At 37.5% G+C, this 18,755-nt stretch overlaps 1 protein-coding gene across 1 annotated transcript in view; it reads right to left on the bottom strand.

The window, feature by feature from the left end:
• Nucleotides 1-18,755, bottom strand: part of unc5db (unc-5 netrin receptor Db) — a 392,579-nt gene that overhangs the window by 211,010 nt on the left and 162,814 nt on the right. Inside the window, exon 2 of the mRNA XM_059338101.1 lies at nucleotides 2,583-2,798. Coding sequence (XP_059194084.1) covers nucleotides 2,583-2,798 — 216 coding nt within the window. The remainder of the gene's footprint in view (nucleotides 1-2,582; nucleotides 2,799-18,755) is intronic.

Genomic DNA, 18,755 nt, shown 5'->3' with positions numbered 1-18,755 from the left:
ATTTGTGTAATTTTTGGTCATTTTGTGTCTTTTTAGGTCAATTTGACTCATTTTTTGCTTAATTTTATGTAATTTTTTGGTCATTTTATGTCTTTTTTTGATCATTTTGTGTCTTTTTGTGGTCAATTTGATTCTTTATGGGTAATTTTGTGTCTTTTCTGACAAATCCCAAAGTAGCAAGTTATTACTTTACAAAAAATAAATATAAATGCAAAGGCAGAGATGTTTTAGTTGTTGTCTGCTTCATTATTTGTCCAAAATTCGTCGTGTTCGTGTTTTCAGTTAGTGATCATCTCTGTATCAACTCCAGTATAAAAGCCTGTGGTGCTTTCCATGAATACTGAATCACACATGCTGTCAGGTAATGTAACTGTGTTGTGCTGCTAAATTAAAACCTTCTCACATTGTTGGAGAATGTAGGAGGTGGTAACAAGGAAAACAATGTCTGCGCTTTAATAATAACCTTTTGACAGAGATAATTGAAAACTGTTTCTTTTGTGGATTGAAGTGAGGTATTGAACTGAAATACACACACACACACACACACACACACACACACACACACACACACCAGACATTTCATTATACCTGTTCAACTGCTCTTTAACCATTTGATGCATGGGTCTAAAGTGATCTGATATGTATGAGTTTTTATGTTCTATATCTTTGCAATAAATTATTTTCATCATTCAGTATTCCAGGTTTTCCTCAATTAGTTTGTTTTTAATCATCATACATCCTAATTTTATGTTTTCTTTTATTAATTTTTAATGAAATCCCTTTTTGTGTCACTACTTTTTTAATGCACAACATGGGTGAAAAATGATCCATTTCCATTTTTTAGCTAAGTAGCTTGCTAAGCTAACTACTTAGCCAAGAAGTTAGCTAAGTAGTTAGCTTAGCAAGCTACTTAGCTAAAAAATGGCAAGCTAGAAAAAACATTTTCGTTAACTGAAAAAAAAAAAAAGAGTTTTAAAAAAAAACCCAATAACTAACTGAAACTGTATTTTGTGGTTACAAAACTAACTAAAACCAACAGAAAAAAGGAAATAAAGGAAACATTTATTGTGACTTTTTTGAATCTCGAACCCAACAAATACCCCATTACAAAAAACTAAAACTAATGAAAACTAAACTAAAACTAAGCATTATCTGAAAAAAAGAAAAGAAAACTAGCAAACACACTCTAAAAACAAATTAAAACTAACTGACTTTGAAAACAAAAAATAATGAAATCAAAACTAATGATAAGAAATGTCATAAAATGTGCATAACCCCCAAAATTTTCTGTCACGGATAAATAAGTCTGGTTTCTTATGGGTCAAAAGTCTTAAAATCTTTGGAGAGGCAAAAAGACCATAGCAACCTAACATAATGGTTCGATCCTCTGCTTTGAGAATATCCTCTTACTAGAAACCAGAATCTAAAGCATCATTTCTGACGTGCAGTAGCAGGGAAGGCTGTGTTTCAGTGTATTGTTTCTGTGGTCTGAGGAACAGCCGATTTGTGGTCAGATGTTTATTTAGCGCTCCATTTGGTGGAATTATTAATAGGCAATCAGAAGAAACCATTGCAGCCGAGCAGTTGATCTGGTTACATTACCATAATCATAAGATACACAAGCAAATGCTTAAAATCCCAAGCTCCTGCAGATGTTTTTTTATGGGAAAATCAAGTACATTTTTTATAAGAATACAACAACGCCATTTCTACTGGCCACCACTATCCCTGACAACCACACCAAGTCATCACATGGCTGCATAACTTTTCCCTATTACATGTCAGCACTGGCTGGAAAAATGCCACAAAGCTTTATCTTACCAGTGTCGAGGTCAAAAAAGACACAAAATGACCAAAAAGGACACAGAAAGACAGAAAAAGACCAAAAAAGACACAAAATGACCAAAAAAGACACAAAATTACCAAAAAAGACACAAAATTACCAAAAAAGACACAGAAAAACACAAAATGACGAAAAAAAGACACAAAAAGACCAAAAAAAGACACTAAAAGACACAAAATGACGAAAAAGACACAAAAAGACCAAAGAAAGACACAAAAAGACACAAAATGACCAAAAAGACACAAAAAGACCAAAAAAGACACAAAATGACGAAAAAAAGACACAAAAAGACCAAAAAAGACACAAAAAGACCCCAAAAAAGACGAAAAGACCAATAAAGACACAAAATGACAAAAAAAAGACACAAAATGACAAAAAAAGGACAAAAATGACACAGAAAGACACAAAATGACAAAAAAGACACCAAAAGACCAAGAAAGACACAAAATGACCAAAAAACGACACAAAAAGGTAATTGGCAGAAACCATTGCAGCTGAGTAGTTGATCTGGTTACATTACCATAATCATAAGGTACACAAGCAAATTCTTAAAATCCCAAGCTCCTGCAGATGTTTTTCATGGGAAAATCAAGTACATTTTGATAAGAATACAAAAAAACGCCATTTCTACTGGCCACCACTATCCCTGACAGCCACACCAAGTCATCAGACAGCTGCACAACTTTTCCCTATTACATGTCAGCACTGGCTGGAAAAACGCCACAGAGCTTCATCTTACCAGTGTCGAGGTCCTTATACTCCTGGGACAGGTGTTCATTTTGGTGCACCCATTCCCCGTTGCATTTGAAGAAGATCTGCAGGGCGGGCGCGGCGCGGCAGTGCAGCTTAATAGGGTTACTCTTGACGATGTAGGCGTCCTCCGGCTCCTGGATGAAGTGTGGCAAGGTGCCCTGCACCGAGGGCACGCCGTCAGACTGAACATCCCCAGCAGCACCTGCAAACCAACAACCTGTTACTCCAGCATCCAACATCTCTTTAAGACTAGTAACAAACAATGACTAGTCTGACAGAACAAGCCAAATCTCTTTCAGCAATGAAAAACACTTTCAGCTGCATTTTCTTTAATAAACAACAGTAGAGCAGCAACTGCTTGCAGATTTAAAATGATTGCTCAGTTGACAATAATTTGAATTCAGTAGCTAACATATTGTAGAAAGGCAAAGCATACACAGAGTACAATTCGTCCCCCAATTTAGCAAAGCTGTTCTCCTCGGAGCAATTTGCAGATGAATGAAAACAGAGCGGACCAAGTGAAGAGGAATTATGAGGCACTGATTACTAAAATCGTGGCTCTGGAGTCTGAATACACCTCAGCCACAAGGCCCAGATTTCGCTGGGCACATAAAAAGCCTTTGTGCTGCCGCCGACCTGCCACTGTGTCTGAAGGACAATTCAAAGCAGGTGACCCCCTCGCTTTTCAGTTTGCACAGCACCCAGCCCAGTTCATACACTGCAAAAAAGGGATGTCTAAAAACAAGATAAAAATACTAAATCTGAGGGAAAAGGTACTCGAAACAAGTTAAATTATCTTGCTGCATGGGCAGATACTTTCACTTGTTTTGAGTGACAAGATTTCTTGAATCTAAACTGTGGAGTGTCCAAAAGCTCCAAATAATCCAGACTTGTTGACTCCATCAGACTAGAAAACAAAGCAGCGTGGAGCCCTACTGTAAATTTACCTCTAAAGTTCTGGCTGTAAACTCCATGAGGCCAGTTTCAGTTTGATGATGATATACCAAGTAAAACTGGAGACAAGCTCAAATATATTTAGTATAAAATGATAGAACTGGATGGAACCCTCTGATATGTTAGATTTGCAGCCTTTGTTCACATTTGCAACATTTAAAATTCTTTATTGAGCATGATAGTGTTTTGAAAGTAGAAAAAAAGATTCAAAATCACATTTTATGTTGGACTAAAGGACTAATAAAGACACAAAATGACTAAAAAAAGACACAAAATGACTAAAAAAAGACACAATAAGAACCAAAAAACAGAAAATGACACAAAATGACTAAAAAAAGACAAAAAAATGACCAAAAAAAGACACAAAATGACCAAAAAAAGACACAAAATGACCAAAAAAAGGACAAAAAATTACTTACAAAGACACGAAAAAGACATGACAAGGATTCGAAATTGGACAAAATAGCCTAAGACTCCATAGAGTTAAGATTGTTAAAATCTAGAAATAAGATTATAATGTAAAGTTGAACATTTAAAATAAGAAATTAGCTCTTAAAACAAGACAAATTATCTAACACTTCGAAATCCAAGGTTTTTTTTTTAATCTTGGTAAGAAGAAAATCATTTGCAGTGTAACTAGTGTTTGTCGTGGCAGCTCATTGCTCTCAGCATAATTTTGGAAACACCAATCTCAGATAGTGAGAGCTTGACTTCATTTAAGGAAATGTTATTTTTAGTTTGAAGGTACACTGCAAAAAAGCCAACTTGTATTTTTTGGCCTAAAACAGTGATTTAAGTTGGTAAAACTTGGAAATATAAATTATTGACATTTAGGGCAATAATGTAAGTTAGCACAACAAAGGAAGCCAGTTGTCTGCTCAAAAACAAGTTGGTGAGTTGTTGTTACTTATATCTTTAAGTTGGGGTTCACAACAAGGGACAATAGTTCTGATAACTCTTATTTCTTTGTTGTGAAATGCGGGAAAGCGGTGAAATTCGGTCATTAGCGAAAGCTAGCGGCTAACTGATGCTAGCGGCTAACTGATGCTAGCGGCTAACTGATGCTAGCGGCGCTGCTTGTTACAGCTACAAGAGTAGCCATTAGCGTATCAATGCTAACTCAAAATTGTGGTCCCAACATTAGCTGACATTTCATAGCGGCGTTACAATCGTGCCAATTCAGCACATTGCAGAAGTTAGCAGAAGTAAGGATTAAAAGTTATTACAATGTAAAATTATAAGTTAGTACAACTTACAGTTGAGTTGACAAAAATCTGAATTCAGAGTTGAGCAAACTCAAAAACAAAACTCAAAATATTTAGTTTAATTGTCCAAATTAAAAATTTTTGAAGTTTGTTGCCTTGAAATGTTGAGTTCACCCAACTTTTCTCTTTTTGCAGTGCAGGCCTCAGTGAAGCTGCCTCCTCTGGGAACATAAAGGAACAGGATGTTTGTGCTCCTGCCATCCCTGGGATCCTTCTCAGAATTACACCTCACTACCATCAAGACAGCTCCAGCTAAGCTATTCAGCGCTGTAAAAGCCCATGAAAGCCATTATGCCCCACCATCAAATCCAATTCTGTCCCCTGAAATAGAATCGGCCCTCTCACCACCTCTCTCAATCAATGTTGTCCTTGTTAAATGGCCAAATGAATGGATGCAGGTGTAAAGAGAAACCACACATAAAACAAACAGACAGGGCGGTGAATAAATGGAAATAATATGCTGACATTAGCTAGTGCAGGACAGGTAGATGTCTTTATCATATTACTACAACAGTCTTCCTTTTGCTATTCAAACCACCATTATACCTCGTTGCCTTTGTGTTCAACGCTCAGAGAAAAAAAGGAAGAAACAGCAAAGCACCACCAGAACTACTGCTGGTGTTTTCAGATGAAGTCCTTCATTAGGTGGCATGGTTAGTTACATTAAATATTAATGTAGGAGAGATCTGCAAAGGCAGGTTATGACATGGAAATATGGGCGACAACTAGTGATGTCATCAAATATTAGACGTGCACTGCAAAAACTAACAAAAACTAAGAAATAAATAATAACTAGAATTTAGCAAATAAATGCTCGAAACAAGTAAAATTATCTGCCAGTGCAGTAAGAATATTTTTCTTTGTAAGAATTCTTTAAATCAGTAAAAAAAAAATATCTAGGCTGGAAAAAACCAATGATATGTTGAAATAATAGAATAGTAAAAGTCCAAATATACTTATTTTGAGCAATTGTGGCTTGAATAGCCCTACTATAGTAACATTAAAACAAGTCAGCAATATTTGAAACGAGCACGTTTTAGTGACAGAAAATGCTTTTGAAATAACATTAAAACTACATGCAACTAAAACGCTCAACTGGAACCAATATTTTAGGTAAAAACTCATCATATTCAACAGTTGAATAGCTTGAAAAGCGTGAAAAAGCTCACAATGACAATCCTAAAATAAGTCTTTAAACAATAAGATAATTAAATAAGCACATAATAATAATACAAATCATTAAATAAGCACAAAAGCAGATTTTTATGGTCTTAAACAGTTCGTTGAGCATATTTGTGGTTTTTATTGTCATAAAGAGCATAATTTTATTTCAGATTTCCTGCTTTTGGGGTATTTTTGTGCTCAATATGTTAATAAAGTGGGTTAAAGTGAAAAATAATAGTCAGATCATGTTGACGTTGTGCTGAGAAAATACCAAATACCAAACATGGGTATAGTGAATATTATGTGGTATATCAAGGGCAAATAGGATCAGACCCTAGACCAGGGGTGGGCAATTAATTTTCCCAAGGGGCCACATGACCAATACCATGAAGGTTGCAGGGGCCGGACCAAAACTCTGAACTAAATTCTGCTCAATATTAATGTAATCACTTTATAAAATACAGTAAATTATCTGGTTTTGAGCTGCTACTGATAGGAATACATGTTATGATGAGACTGTTAATGTGGAGTAAATCAAATATAGCAGTAAAAAGTAGTAAATACTCCAATCACTATATCACTTTAACATTTATTTTAAATACAACTGTAAATGACCTTTAGTAAGGTTCCTATTGGTGTATTTGTATTATATAGCTTGTTTTTCATGTTGGTACATTTTCAAGGTGTTTAACAATGTTGTGATGCTTTTATTTTGAAAAGGTGCCGTCCAGTGTGAAACGGGTGCTTTCATTTTGAAAGGGAGTGACAGGAAATAACAGGTAGAACGGTTAAATGAAAAAACAAATGGTAAATAATAACGAGTGTGTCATAACTCATATAAAGTTGATATAAAGTATTAAAAGGCTTCTATAGTGGCTGACTGACAGGACACAAGGTTTGTTAAAGTTTATTTTATTCTGTCATATATATTAGTGGCTATATTTGTTGTCTTAACTATAGTAAAAGTGCTTGTTAGCTCTAGTGCTAATGCTAATGATGCAGATGTCACATGAAAAACTCTGCCCCATGCCACAGGTTCTATTACATAGTGAGAGTTAATGATGAGAGATGTGAACTCAGAGTGGAGGAGGAGGACGTTACACTAGAGTTGCAGCATGAGAGCCACAGAGAGACAAAGTCAATTAGCCACATTACGACCAAGCTTTAATGCTGAGTAAACGTCCAGTTACCTCATGTCAACAACTGTAACAGCCACATCACTGATGGTGCTGCAGACCACCATGTTCTGAACAGATTCACTTCAGACATTAACAAGAAGTAACAATTGCATTTAGAAAGAAAGTAGTAGACGAGCAAACTAATCTGTCTGGTACTGGACATGATGGGAAATGTCATTACAATCCTTCAGTACAAAGCCTTCATCAGCTTCCTACCTTTTTTAGAGAGAGTAAGAGAGTTAGAACATGAGAGAAAGAGACGTTTAATTGCATCCTTTTTAGGGTTGGGCGATATAAAAGATATATTGATATATTATTAAATGTGGTATGGAATTAGATCATATCAAATATATCGATATATTTTTTTTTTTTGCTTTCTTTATAAATAGTAAATGCTGCCCTTACTAGGGTTTGTCATATTTAGTTCTTTTTTAATGTTTGTTATTCTTTTCTCATGTAAATATATTTATTTCAGACAAAGATTGGCCTATTTTATTTCATAGGCTATTTTTATTTAAGAAATTATTTTATTCAAATGTGCACTTTATGGAGCTTTGATTTTTTTAAAAGTTTCTCCTCTTGTTGTACAGTATTTATGTTCACTTAAATAACCAGTTTCAATAAAACTACTTGTGACATGTCATGTTTGACTTTGACTGAACATTTGCTCTCACTTTGCGATAAAAATATCGGAATAGATATCGTATATCGATATTTAGCCTAAATATATCGGGATATGACTTTTGGTCCATATGGCCCAGCCCTAATCCCTTTCACTTGTTTTTCAACCTGTTTGGGGTTCAACAACAGCAGGCTGAGCAGGGACTAATTGGTGAATGAAATTGTTTTTATTGAAATATTTTATTAAATTGAGGTTATAAAGAAATCCATAAATGGGATGAATGTTAGATTAACCTGTTGTTTAACTCCATGTTTACCGTATCAGCTGCTATGGGTTGCCAGGTGAGTTAGTACGTCCTGCTTTGGTTTCTCATCTTTCATCATAGACACTTCGAAAAAAACAATTTCAATTTCAGAAGTGTCATTCAGCTGATCATGAATAAGAAGGTTTGGTTTCTAGAGATGTACAGGAGCTGAAGACTAGCTTTACTTGGAATTCACCCAAGATAACTTTGACCAGATAAGAACATATTCTGATAACAACATGGTCACTCCAAAGCAGGAAATAGTTGGAATATTTACCAAGCCGGACAACATTGATAATCATTACAGGAGGAACGTTTTTAAATTATGGGATTGTGGACAAGAAAGAAAGATAACTGGACTAAATCAGAGAGGAAATATTCACAACTGCTGTCAAGCAGGATTAGATGGCAGAAATATGGATATTGAGCATGCCAAGGGAATTGGCCTGTACCGGGAAGGAGAAAGGCCTTTTACAATTACAAGGACCAGATCAATGACCTCTTGGACAGTAAGTCTTGCTATAAACCCAGTCACTTAAATGGTAGCTCAGGAACCTTTAAAGAAAAGTGAAGCCAGGGCAAGAGTGGTAAACAATCCCTCAACTGGTCCACTTGCTCCAAAGGAGAGTCAATCATCATTGACATGTAATGTTAAACTGCCCAACTTTATGGCAAAAAAACACGTTTACAGCCTGATACAAATAACTGCTTGGGACTTCATAGTGAATTTTCCTTGACTATGCAACTGTGAGGTGGGTGGTTTTTATATATAACTCACTTGTTGAATTTATATTAGGCTTTAAGGTCTTAAAGTGACCATGGCTGCCCTCACAGCTGCTCCACTTCTTCGGCCCTTTTTTAGATAAACCAGAAGGTTAATCAGGAACTGCTAAGATGGCAACAGCACTGCAAAAAAAGCCAACTTGTATTTTTTGGCCTAAAACAGTGATTTAAGTTGGTAAAACTTGGAAATAATGTAAGTTAGCACAACAAAGGAAGCCTTGTCTGCTCAAAAACAAGTTGGTGAGTTGTTGTTACTTATATCTTTAAGTTGGGGTTCACAACAAGGGACAATAGTTCTTATTATAGCTCTTATTTCTTTGTTGTGAAATGCGGGAAAGCGGTGAAATTAGGTCATTAGCGAAAGCTAGCAGCTAACTGATGCTAGCAGGCTAACTGATGCTAGCAGCGCTGCTTGTTACAGCTACAGGAGTAGGCATTAGCATATCAAAGCTAACGTCCCTCCTTGGCCCCCACAGTAAAACTGGTCTAGAACCGCCACTGATGCAAGTATAATATAGTATAGTATAGTATAGTATAGTATAGTGTAGTATAGTATAGTATGAACATCTCTTTCATTCAGAACTAGTTTGCTGTCAAAGCAGGTAAATTACATCAAATTGTGTGACAAATGTAAAAAAATAAAAAACCCTCTAAACATACAGGTTTACAGTGTAGTGAGAAACATGACAGAATGTTCAACACCAGCAATTTTTACATAATCAGTGAATAACAGGTGGAAAACAGTCCTGTAAACAGATGGAGATTAGATTGTTTCTTGCTGATATATGATGGTGGACGAGAGGGACAAACTGGATGATGGGTTCTGGGACAGTGTATGAAAGCAATTCATTATTTCTATCTGCAGAGGAACTCAGCCCAGTGCACACGTATGATGAAAAACCGACTCCTGTCACATTTGTAATTTCTTTCCAACCTCGCTTCCTTGTTGTCTTTAATACATTCACAGCTGATTACATATTCATGTCATACATGACATTTAAAAAACGAAAAAATGGTAAAAGAATATGCTGTTAAGAGATAAATGTGGCACAATGTGTTCATGTTTGAAAAACACAGGCAGCCCTGCAATTTAAGCTGGAGTTTCACTCTGAGGGACGGCAGTTTTATCACCACATGTGGAGGCAAGCTATTACGCCGGCTACCACAAGCTGTTTTCCACACACTGCGGTTGTCTTCAGCTCAGCTCTTTGCTGTATAAGTTATACATCCTCTGCATCAAACAGAGACTTCTCCTTCCTGTCTTTTTTTTTCTTACAGAGAACAGTTCATTATGTGTGTGGGGTTTGGAGGCGTCTCTTCAAACACAGCAAAGTGTCCCTTCATGAGAAAAAACTCAACCAGACAGCTCTACATGAGCTGCTTATTATGCAACATCTTTTAACAGATATTAAGTTTGTTTCACCAACCACATCACCAGTACATTATATATGTATATAAATATATACCTATATATAAATGAAGAACATTTCAGCATCATTAGTTCTGGAACTGTTTACATTTCAGTGGCTCACACCTAAATATAGCCAAAGAAAGGTGCTACATTTACAGTGGAAATGACAAAGAAATATAATCTAGTCCTCTTCCTCTGTAAAAGAGCATTTTCAAAGTTTATCTGAAGTCAACATGAGGCTTCAGAAGGCTGAATTATCCAAATCAAGGTAATATATTCCAGTGTTACAAATTTTTCCGTACAAAATTCCTTCAGTATTTCCTTGCTGAGCTGCAGTGGCTGGTAAGTAAAGCTGGGTTGTTTTCAATGCACATATTACCAAGTCAGTACTGGTTTAAGATAAACTGTGAAAATGTGCAGAGGTTTCCTAATAGTTCCCTCTAATACTCTGAATGGTGTCCTATAGTATAAAATCTGCATATTGTATGTGCTGAACGGTTGTGGCAGGAAGGTTTGAAACAAAATACTACATTTTGTTCATTAAAATGTCTTGTTCAGCGTTTGGTTGGACTAACAGACACTCCAAGGAGTCGCTGTTCAGTTTTCTGAGGTAAGTTATATAAATTTTGTATTTGTTTTTTTGCTAGCCAAAACTAACATCCCAGTTAATGCGCCAGTTAATGCTAACATGAATTAGCAGCACACTGCAATAAAAGAAAAGAAAAATCCTTGTTTACTTGCTCTCATTTCCTGCGGCTATGTACTGCTTAGATACTACAGATAGGCTTTGGTCATGTGTATGCAGCAACCTTGCCCAACCTTAGTCCCTTTTAGTTTTTTTCTTTTAAACCTAAAATTACTTTTATATACGTCATTATTGGCACACAAAAACTACCAACAATGCTTTTGTACTCAATTAGCCTACAGCAGCAGTCTGTTGGCCGCTGATATAATCAATCCAACTCAAAATCTAAAAGTTTCCAACCCAAGTGGTATACACCTTTTAAAAAGTAAAAATAAGTCGACTGTTTTAGCACAGGTTGAAAAAAGTTTGAAGTTGACATTTACAGTCTTCACTTCACCTAATTGCAATTAAGTATGGAGACACAATATAAAACAATGTCTAATGAGTTCATGGAGCACATGGTGTAAGAAATCACATATAATAAAACAAGCAAGGTTTTGCAAGAACAGGTGTTTTTGTGTGTTGAACATTTGATGCTTTAATCTAATTACTTGTCTGTTTTCTCTTTTGTTTTGCAAAGATCTTGACCTGCCAGATGATTGGGAGAACAACACGTTCCAGAGAATGCCTTGCCTTGCCCAAATCCTTCAGCTCACACTGAAAGATGCCATGAAGCCCACAAGTGCTGATTCACTCATAACAAGAGCAAGAAAGCTGGTACACGCTGTGAGGAAAGTGTCAAATGAAGCAATGATCAAAAAGTGTGGCAAAACTCTAGTCCGGGACTGTAGCACATGCTGGAACAGCACTTGATATGGTGAGAAGACTGCTGGAGATCAGAGCTGAACTAAACCAAGTACTTCACTGCAAAAAAGCCAACTTGTGTTTTTTGGCCTAAAACAGCCATTTAAGTTGGTAAAACTTGGAAATATAAATTATTGACATTTAGGACAATAATGTAAGTTAGCACAACAAAGGAAGCCAGTTGTCTGCTCAAAAACAAGTTGGTGAGTTGTTGTTACTTATATCTTTAAGTTGGGGTTCACAACAAGGGACAATAGTTCTGATAACTCTTTCTTTGTTGTGAAATGCGGGAAAGCGGTGAAATTCGGTCATTAGCGAAAGCTAGTGGCTAACTGACGCTAGCAGCTAACTGACGCTAGCGGCTAACTGATGCTAGCGGCGCTGCTTGTTACAGCTACAAGAGTAGCCATTAGCGTATCAATGCTAACTCAAAATTGTGGTCGCAACATTAGCTGACATTTCATAGCGGCGTTACAATCGTGCCAATTCAGCACATTGCAGAAGTTAGCAGAAGAAAGGATTAAAAGTTATTACAATGTAAAATTATAAGTTAGTACAGTTGAGTTGACAAAAATCTGAATTCAGCGTTGAGCAAACTCAAAAACAAAACTTAAAATATTTAGTTTAATTGTCCAACTTAAAATTTTATCAAAGTTTGTTGCCTTGAAATTTGAGTTCACCCAACTTTTCTTTTTTTGCAGTGTTGAGGAGTTGGGCCTGGACACACTTCTCACAAGCGACTGGGCTAAGCTGGAGAACCTGGTCAAGCTGCTGGAGCCCTTTGCCATTCACACAGACCAGCTTCAGAGACAGCCAGTCACTCTCACAAGTAGTGCCATGCCTGCTCAACCTAAGTTGGACTGCTCCCTAAACACAGACGCTCTCTACAAAAAGGGGCAGAGCCACCTCTTTTTCTTCTTGAGGCTCAGATCTCTGGACATCTGTAGTGCGATGCTGCAGTCTGCAGACTGGTTTAAAGAGCTGGTTCTGTGGTTGGAGCCAGGTTGGACACACTGGAGGAGGTGGTGGAGAGATGACCTGTCAACATGTTGGAGGCCATCCTGAAATACCAGATCATCCGCTACACAAAACCTTTATGGACCAAAAAAACAGCAGTGGACGGCTCCTCTCTCTCTGTTGCAGGACGGAGAGATTCAAAAGATCCTTCTCTCCTACAGCCATCAGGCTGTCTCATTCTAACAGAGATTCTACCAGACTAACAGAATTTACCCTTGGGGATAAATTAAAGTAATTTTGATTGATTTGATTTGACTACTGCTGGGAAGCAACTGGCTCAGGTCCTGCTGAAGTCCTTGCGAGAACGTTTTGCTGCCATTCTTAACCCTGATTCCCCACAGTTGGATGCTACACCAGCAGCCGCCTGCTTTATGGATCCGAATGTTTCGCTGGTTTTTCAAACACCAGACACAGTGCCACTAAGGAGGGCAGCACAGTCCTTGGTGCAGAACCTGGCAGCTCAGTATAACCTTGCCACTGCGTCTCATCTACAATCTACAATCTATAATGTCATTTGGCAGACGCTTTTATCCAAAGCAATGTACATTTGGGCAGCTGTGACCCAGTTGGTAGAGCGTTCGTCCAGTGATCCGATGGTTGGTGGTTCAATCCCCGACCATGGCAGCCCACATGTCGAAGTATCCTTGAACAAGATACTGAACCCCAAATTGCTCCCAATGCTGTGTTCATCGGTGTGTGAATGAATTCCCAATGGTGGCAGGTGGCACCGTTTAGGGTAGCCTCTGCCACCAGTATGAATGTGTGGGTGAACGGGTGAATGAGTCAGTCTGTAGTGTAAAGAGCTTTGAGTGGTCGCAAAGACACTAGAAAAGCGCTATATAAGTGCAGGTCCATTTACCATTTGAGAGATCATACAAGACAAGCAAGGATGAAGTCAAGAAACAACACAAGAATAAGCAAGAATAAGTGGCAAAGTTGAAAGTAAGTACTTTTAGGACATAAGTGTTTTTTGGGACGCAAGTGCAGGTTTTATTTTTTTTATTTTTTTGTGTGTGCTGTGTGATGATTATGTGTGTAGGTGATCAGTAAAGAGTTCATGTTCCGTTCATGGATCCTTTTAAATGGAATAATCTACTATCTCAGCTTTTTAATCATTTTAAAGACATTCTTGTTGATCTTATGATTTATTATGTGCTTGTTGAATTCATTATGTGCTTCTGTTGAGTGTATATTATTATGAATATCTATTATGATGTGTTGAATTGTATTTGTGCTGTAATCAGGGCCCCAATTGGCCCTCCCTGAATAAATAAAGGTGAAATGAAGGAACATCTTGCAGTAGAATGCTTTTCATTTCTCCCATAATGTTCCAGAGACTTGTTTTTTCCTTGCACTTTTCACCCGTCTGTGTCTATATACTGCATGTAACACATTTTATAACCCAATCCACTATTTTTAATGGGTTTTTTTATATTATCCAACTATTTACAATGATATCTTCAAGGCTCTAAAAAAGCTTTAGATTCATATGGTTATTTCTGCTGTTATGCTTCGGACCTTCAAACCTCAGAGGATTAAAACAGGCATGAACCTGAAAAAAAGTCTGATAATCTTTGTTTTTTCTTTAGCCTGTTAATTACTGATAACTGAAATGCAAGCATGAATGCTAGTGCTGACTACCACATCAACCAATCAGCTTTTATTGCATTCACAAAATTATACAGAAGCCTGCTAAGAAAACTGAATTGTTCAACCAGAAAGAATCACTGCCTAAACATTAAAAGCACTAATACATATAATGGTTGGAGCATATAATCCTCCTCCTTCCAACACCTTCCTCACCACTGTTCATCCTGACTCTAATCAGCTAATTGCTGCTATGATGAATAAAAATACCCTGATACTGCCGAGCCAAACAAGCTTGTCCTTTCAATTTTTTTTCCATTGCACAACAGCTAATGATGTGCCATGTCCTTTTCTCTGAGTGTTTAAACATTCAGCACATTCAAAGGTAGCAGATAATTGGAACAAGGTGACAATTCACGCTCCATAAACCTGGAGCCGTAGCGTTGGCGGCTCCACTCATGATAGATGCTCATAAATATCAGCCTTAATGAAGAAAATAACTGCGGCGCCAATAAGTCACTTATTTCCTCATTACACTGGTTAATTTTAACACTGCCTCTAAAACGCTACCCAGCCTATCTGCTGCCAGTCACAGGTTTCCACCTGACTTAACATGGGTCTCAGTGCAGTGGACCTGCAGCTGATAAATGTCCTGGGTATCAATCTGTTTACAGGGACACAGACGACATGGCGGTGTACTGTCGGCTCAGGCTGGCTGACAATGCCTGGGAGCCAGGGGACCATGTTGAACAGAAACAGATTCAAATCAACAATCTCTGAGAGGCATGCCAGGGCAATCAGCACTTCATGGACTGTTTGGATATGCAAGAAAGGAAGGAGACCGTGCAGATTTTAATGCCAGCGTGTACAGTTATGCTGCTTTAAAAGAGCAGCTTTACAGTTTTGACTTATTAACTGTAAAAAATATTATTAAAGTGAACAAAATTAAAGAAGCTAACACTTTTTAACAGACCTTCATGGTCTCCAGAGGATGAATCCTAACATCCACTTATGCATACAGTAGATTGTATATAAGTAATGGACATAGTGACCGTGACGTCACCCATTGGTTTGTGGCCTGTTGGAAGCATTGAGTTCATCACTACACTCGTCGCCATCTTGCGTCTCCATCTTGTTTCCGATACAGGAAGCAGACCATATTTGGACTGTGGAGGAGGAGAGGGATCTGATCACTGACTACAGCCTCTCTACACCTCAACCTGACTGAGAGAAGCTGCTGCTAATTCATGTTAGCATTAGCTGGAGCATTAACTGGGATGTTAGCTTTGGCTAGCAAACTAGCGACTCCTTGGAGTGTCTGTTAGTCCAACCAAACGCTGAACAAGACATTTTTACTGAACAAAACGTTCAAATAAACTGTCATTAAGTGAAAATACAGTGAAAGGGTCAAAGTTATGAGACCAAACCGCTAAACATCCTTTTTTATATCTATATAACGTTATATATAACTTTATTGGCACGTTGCCGTTTTTTTTTCTTTTCTTTTCTTATTCTATGTTTTAACTGCATTCTCAACTGCTGTATGTTTTTAATGAAATTCTGTATCTTTACGGTGAGCCGAAGCCAAATTTTCACCATGTAGCAGATGGTTACTTACTTGATTCCTATGGTCTATGTCTAGTACCTTCAGGTTGAATGCACTTATTGTAAGTCGCTTTGGACAAAAGCGTCTGCTAAATGACATGTAATGTAATGTAATGTAATGTGGATAATAAAGATTTATTGTATTGTATACTCATTGTTCTGCTTCTCCCCTGATGACGGCTCTCCTTGTTAGTGACCTGTCAATCAAAGGTAGCCACTCCCCAAATCATACAAATCTTTATCTTCTATTTTCTTCTAAATGGGGCCATTATAAGAACTATTGACATCAAATTGTCTTGAAGAAGATTTTTTTACATACCGATTAAGACCATAGTGTTCTAAGGTAATAAATGTGAGAAGTTTTTCATTTTGCACTGAAATGAATGGATAGATTTTTTTTGCAGCCAAACTTAGCGCCCCCTGCTGGAATTTTGGTAGAATGCAGCCTAACCCATTGACGCCTAAAACGCCTGTTAAAATAAACCCCTAAAACCTGAAGTTTTTCTGGAAATTCAACAGAAGTGTCAACGCTTCTACTAAATAATAGATTTTTCAGCCTCTGTAGCAGATAGAAATGAAATTCAAAAAGTATTTGAGAGCTTATACAAATACAACAAAACGACGTATCTGCTTTCCAGGCTTCAATCGGATAAGGCACTTCCTGGTTTGCCTCCCTGCTCAGACCCGGAGGTTGCCGCCTGATCTGCCACCAGATTATTTTGAAATGTCACAAAAGTTTTAGTACAGGTTCCCTAACATGATGAACTGAAATAACTTTGGTGATTTCTACTTATAGCACTGTGTCCAATATTTTTTCTTATAACCACGTACCTGCATAACCAATGATTCCCATCAGCTGAACTTTGTGTTTAGGGCTAATTTCTAAATTAGGATATGAGGACAAGACAAGTAGCAATAGCCACTGTAGACTCTTAATCTTGTTGAGATACCCATTGAGTCATTGGGTTAAATTTCAATTAGAGATAAATTATTGACCAGGCAATGCCACTAAATCATAAACATAACTAGAAATCCCCTGAAGATCAAACGAAATAACATGGAGATCTGACCATGAAATTGGATAGTTTTTGCTATATCTTACTCTATAATAAAGTTTTAGACAAATCTGCCACACTGCTGAAACAACAGTAAAAAAAGAAAAGTCAGTAATATTTAAGCTACACAAAGCTGCTGACAAATTTTCTTCATAGGTACCACAGGGGGATTTGGTAAGATTTCAACTGAATTTGACTCTGAAACCATTCCTTTTCAAACGGTAAATGATCTCAGACAAGGTCCTGAATGTAGTAACTGGCACCTGAGTGTCTGAAAACCACAAACCATTCTCGCCACTAGATTGACAGCTTGCCTCAGCGCCGATACCAATAAAATGGAGAGTGGAGAAAAGGCTCCTGAGAGATAAAGCTAACAGCACTATATACTTTCCGTTTCTTTGCCTCTCGACTGAGTTGGACATTACTATTTCACACAGCCGCTCCACAGCCAAAGTCCTTTAAAACCACACATTCTTTCTCTCACATCTACAGGATCGCTGGGGACTTCTCATGGATTTTTTACAGGAGCTGAGGTAGGAGGAGGGCAGGGATGAGGAGCGTCAGCAGTGTGAGTATCGGCTTTACATGGAGAGCTCCCTCTCAGCTTTTCAGCTGGAGTCCTCCTCATTTGAAAGGCAGAGAGTCAGGAGGTGTCAGACTAATCCTTGACACTGAAGGAGAAATATTGGCTGAACAAAAATGCAGGGAAAGGCTCTTCATGCGGCAGAACTAGGAGACCGCTGAGTGAACTCCAGAATAAAGGTGCTGGAGACACTGAAAGGACAGGACTCAGAAATGCACACTACCATTTGTGATCCTTGCGGGTGAATTCACTGACATTCTCTTTCACCCTCACCTCAACATGAACTTCAACAGAGATCTGATTTGAATCTTGAAGGACCACTGCTTTTGTGTGCTGTGAATATATTTTGCACTGCCAACTATTTTTTTTTAAAGCATAACATCTATTTTACAATTTGTTTCCTACTTTGTACAGTTCTGGTGGCAGTTCTACGGGCCAAATTCCTTGTTGGTGCCAGAGTCAGAGGAGAATAGTCCAACTGGTTCAAGATAGAAAGGGAACAGGAACTCCAATAACCACTCGATAAAATTACACACACACTAATTTTTTTAATCGAGTCCCGGCCCTAATATATATATTAGGGCCGGGACTCGATTAAAAAAAATAATCTAATTAATTAGAGGCTTTGTAATTAATTAATCGAAATTAATCGCATTTTAATCGCATATAAATATTTGACCTGAGAACAGTGAGAAGTCATTTTTTTCACATGGATTTTTAGTATACCATTGAATAATGACTGAATACATAAGCTAAAGCAACAAAAATATTGTTTATTTTGGTTCAAGTCCAACAGACCAGTGCAATTTTTGCCATTAAGTGCAGCAATAGCATATTTATAAAAATTTCTAAAACCAACCAAAGGTCTCATCAGCTTCTTCCTTCATGTTCACTGTGGTTTGTTGTTGTCTGAACTCATCAACGCTAGTTGGTGCTCCAGTATAATCGGTCCTCCTGAAACTCATCCAGTGAGAAACGTTCCGCGGTGCAAAAATAAGTGCGATTAAAATGCGTCAATTTTTTCAACGCATTTTTGTGTAATTAATTAATCTTAACTAACGCGTTAAAGTCCTGGTGCTTAATATTCTCCCAAATATCTCCCAAAGTTATTATGAGAAACACCAACATTTATGACCAACAGC

This window comes from Centropristis striata, chromosome 7 (genome assembly GCF_030273125.1).
Source record: "Centropristis striata isolate RG_2023a ecotype Rhode Island chromosome 7, C.striata_1.0, whole genome shotgun sequence".
In the NCBI taxonomy this organism is placed as follows: domain Eukaryota; kingdom Metazoa; phylum Chordata; class Actinopteri; order Perciformes; family Serranidae; genus Centropristis; species Centropristis striata.
Note: the sequence above shows the minus strand (reverse complement) of the source record. Positions and strands in the feature narration are given on the sequence as shown.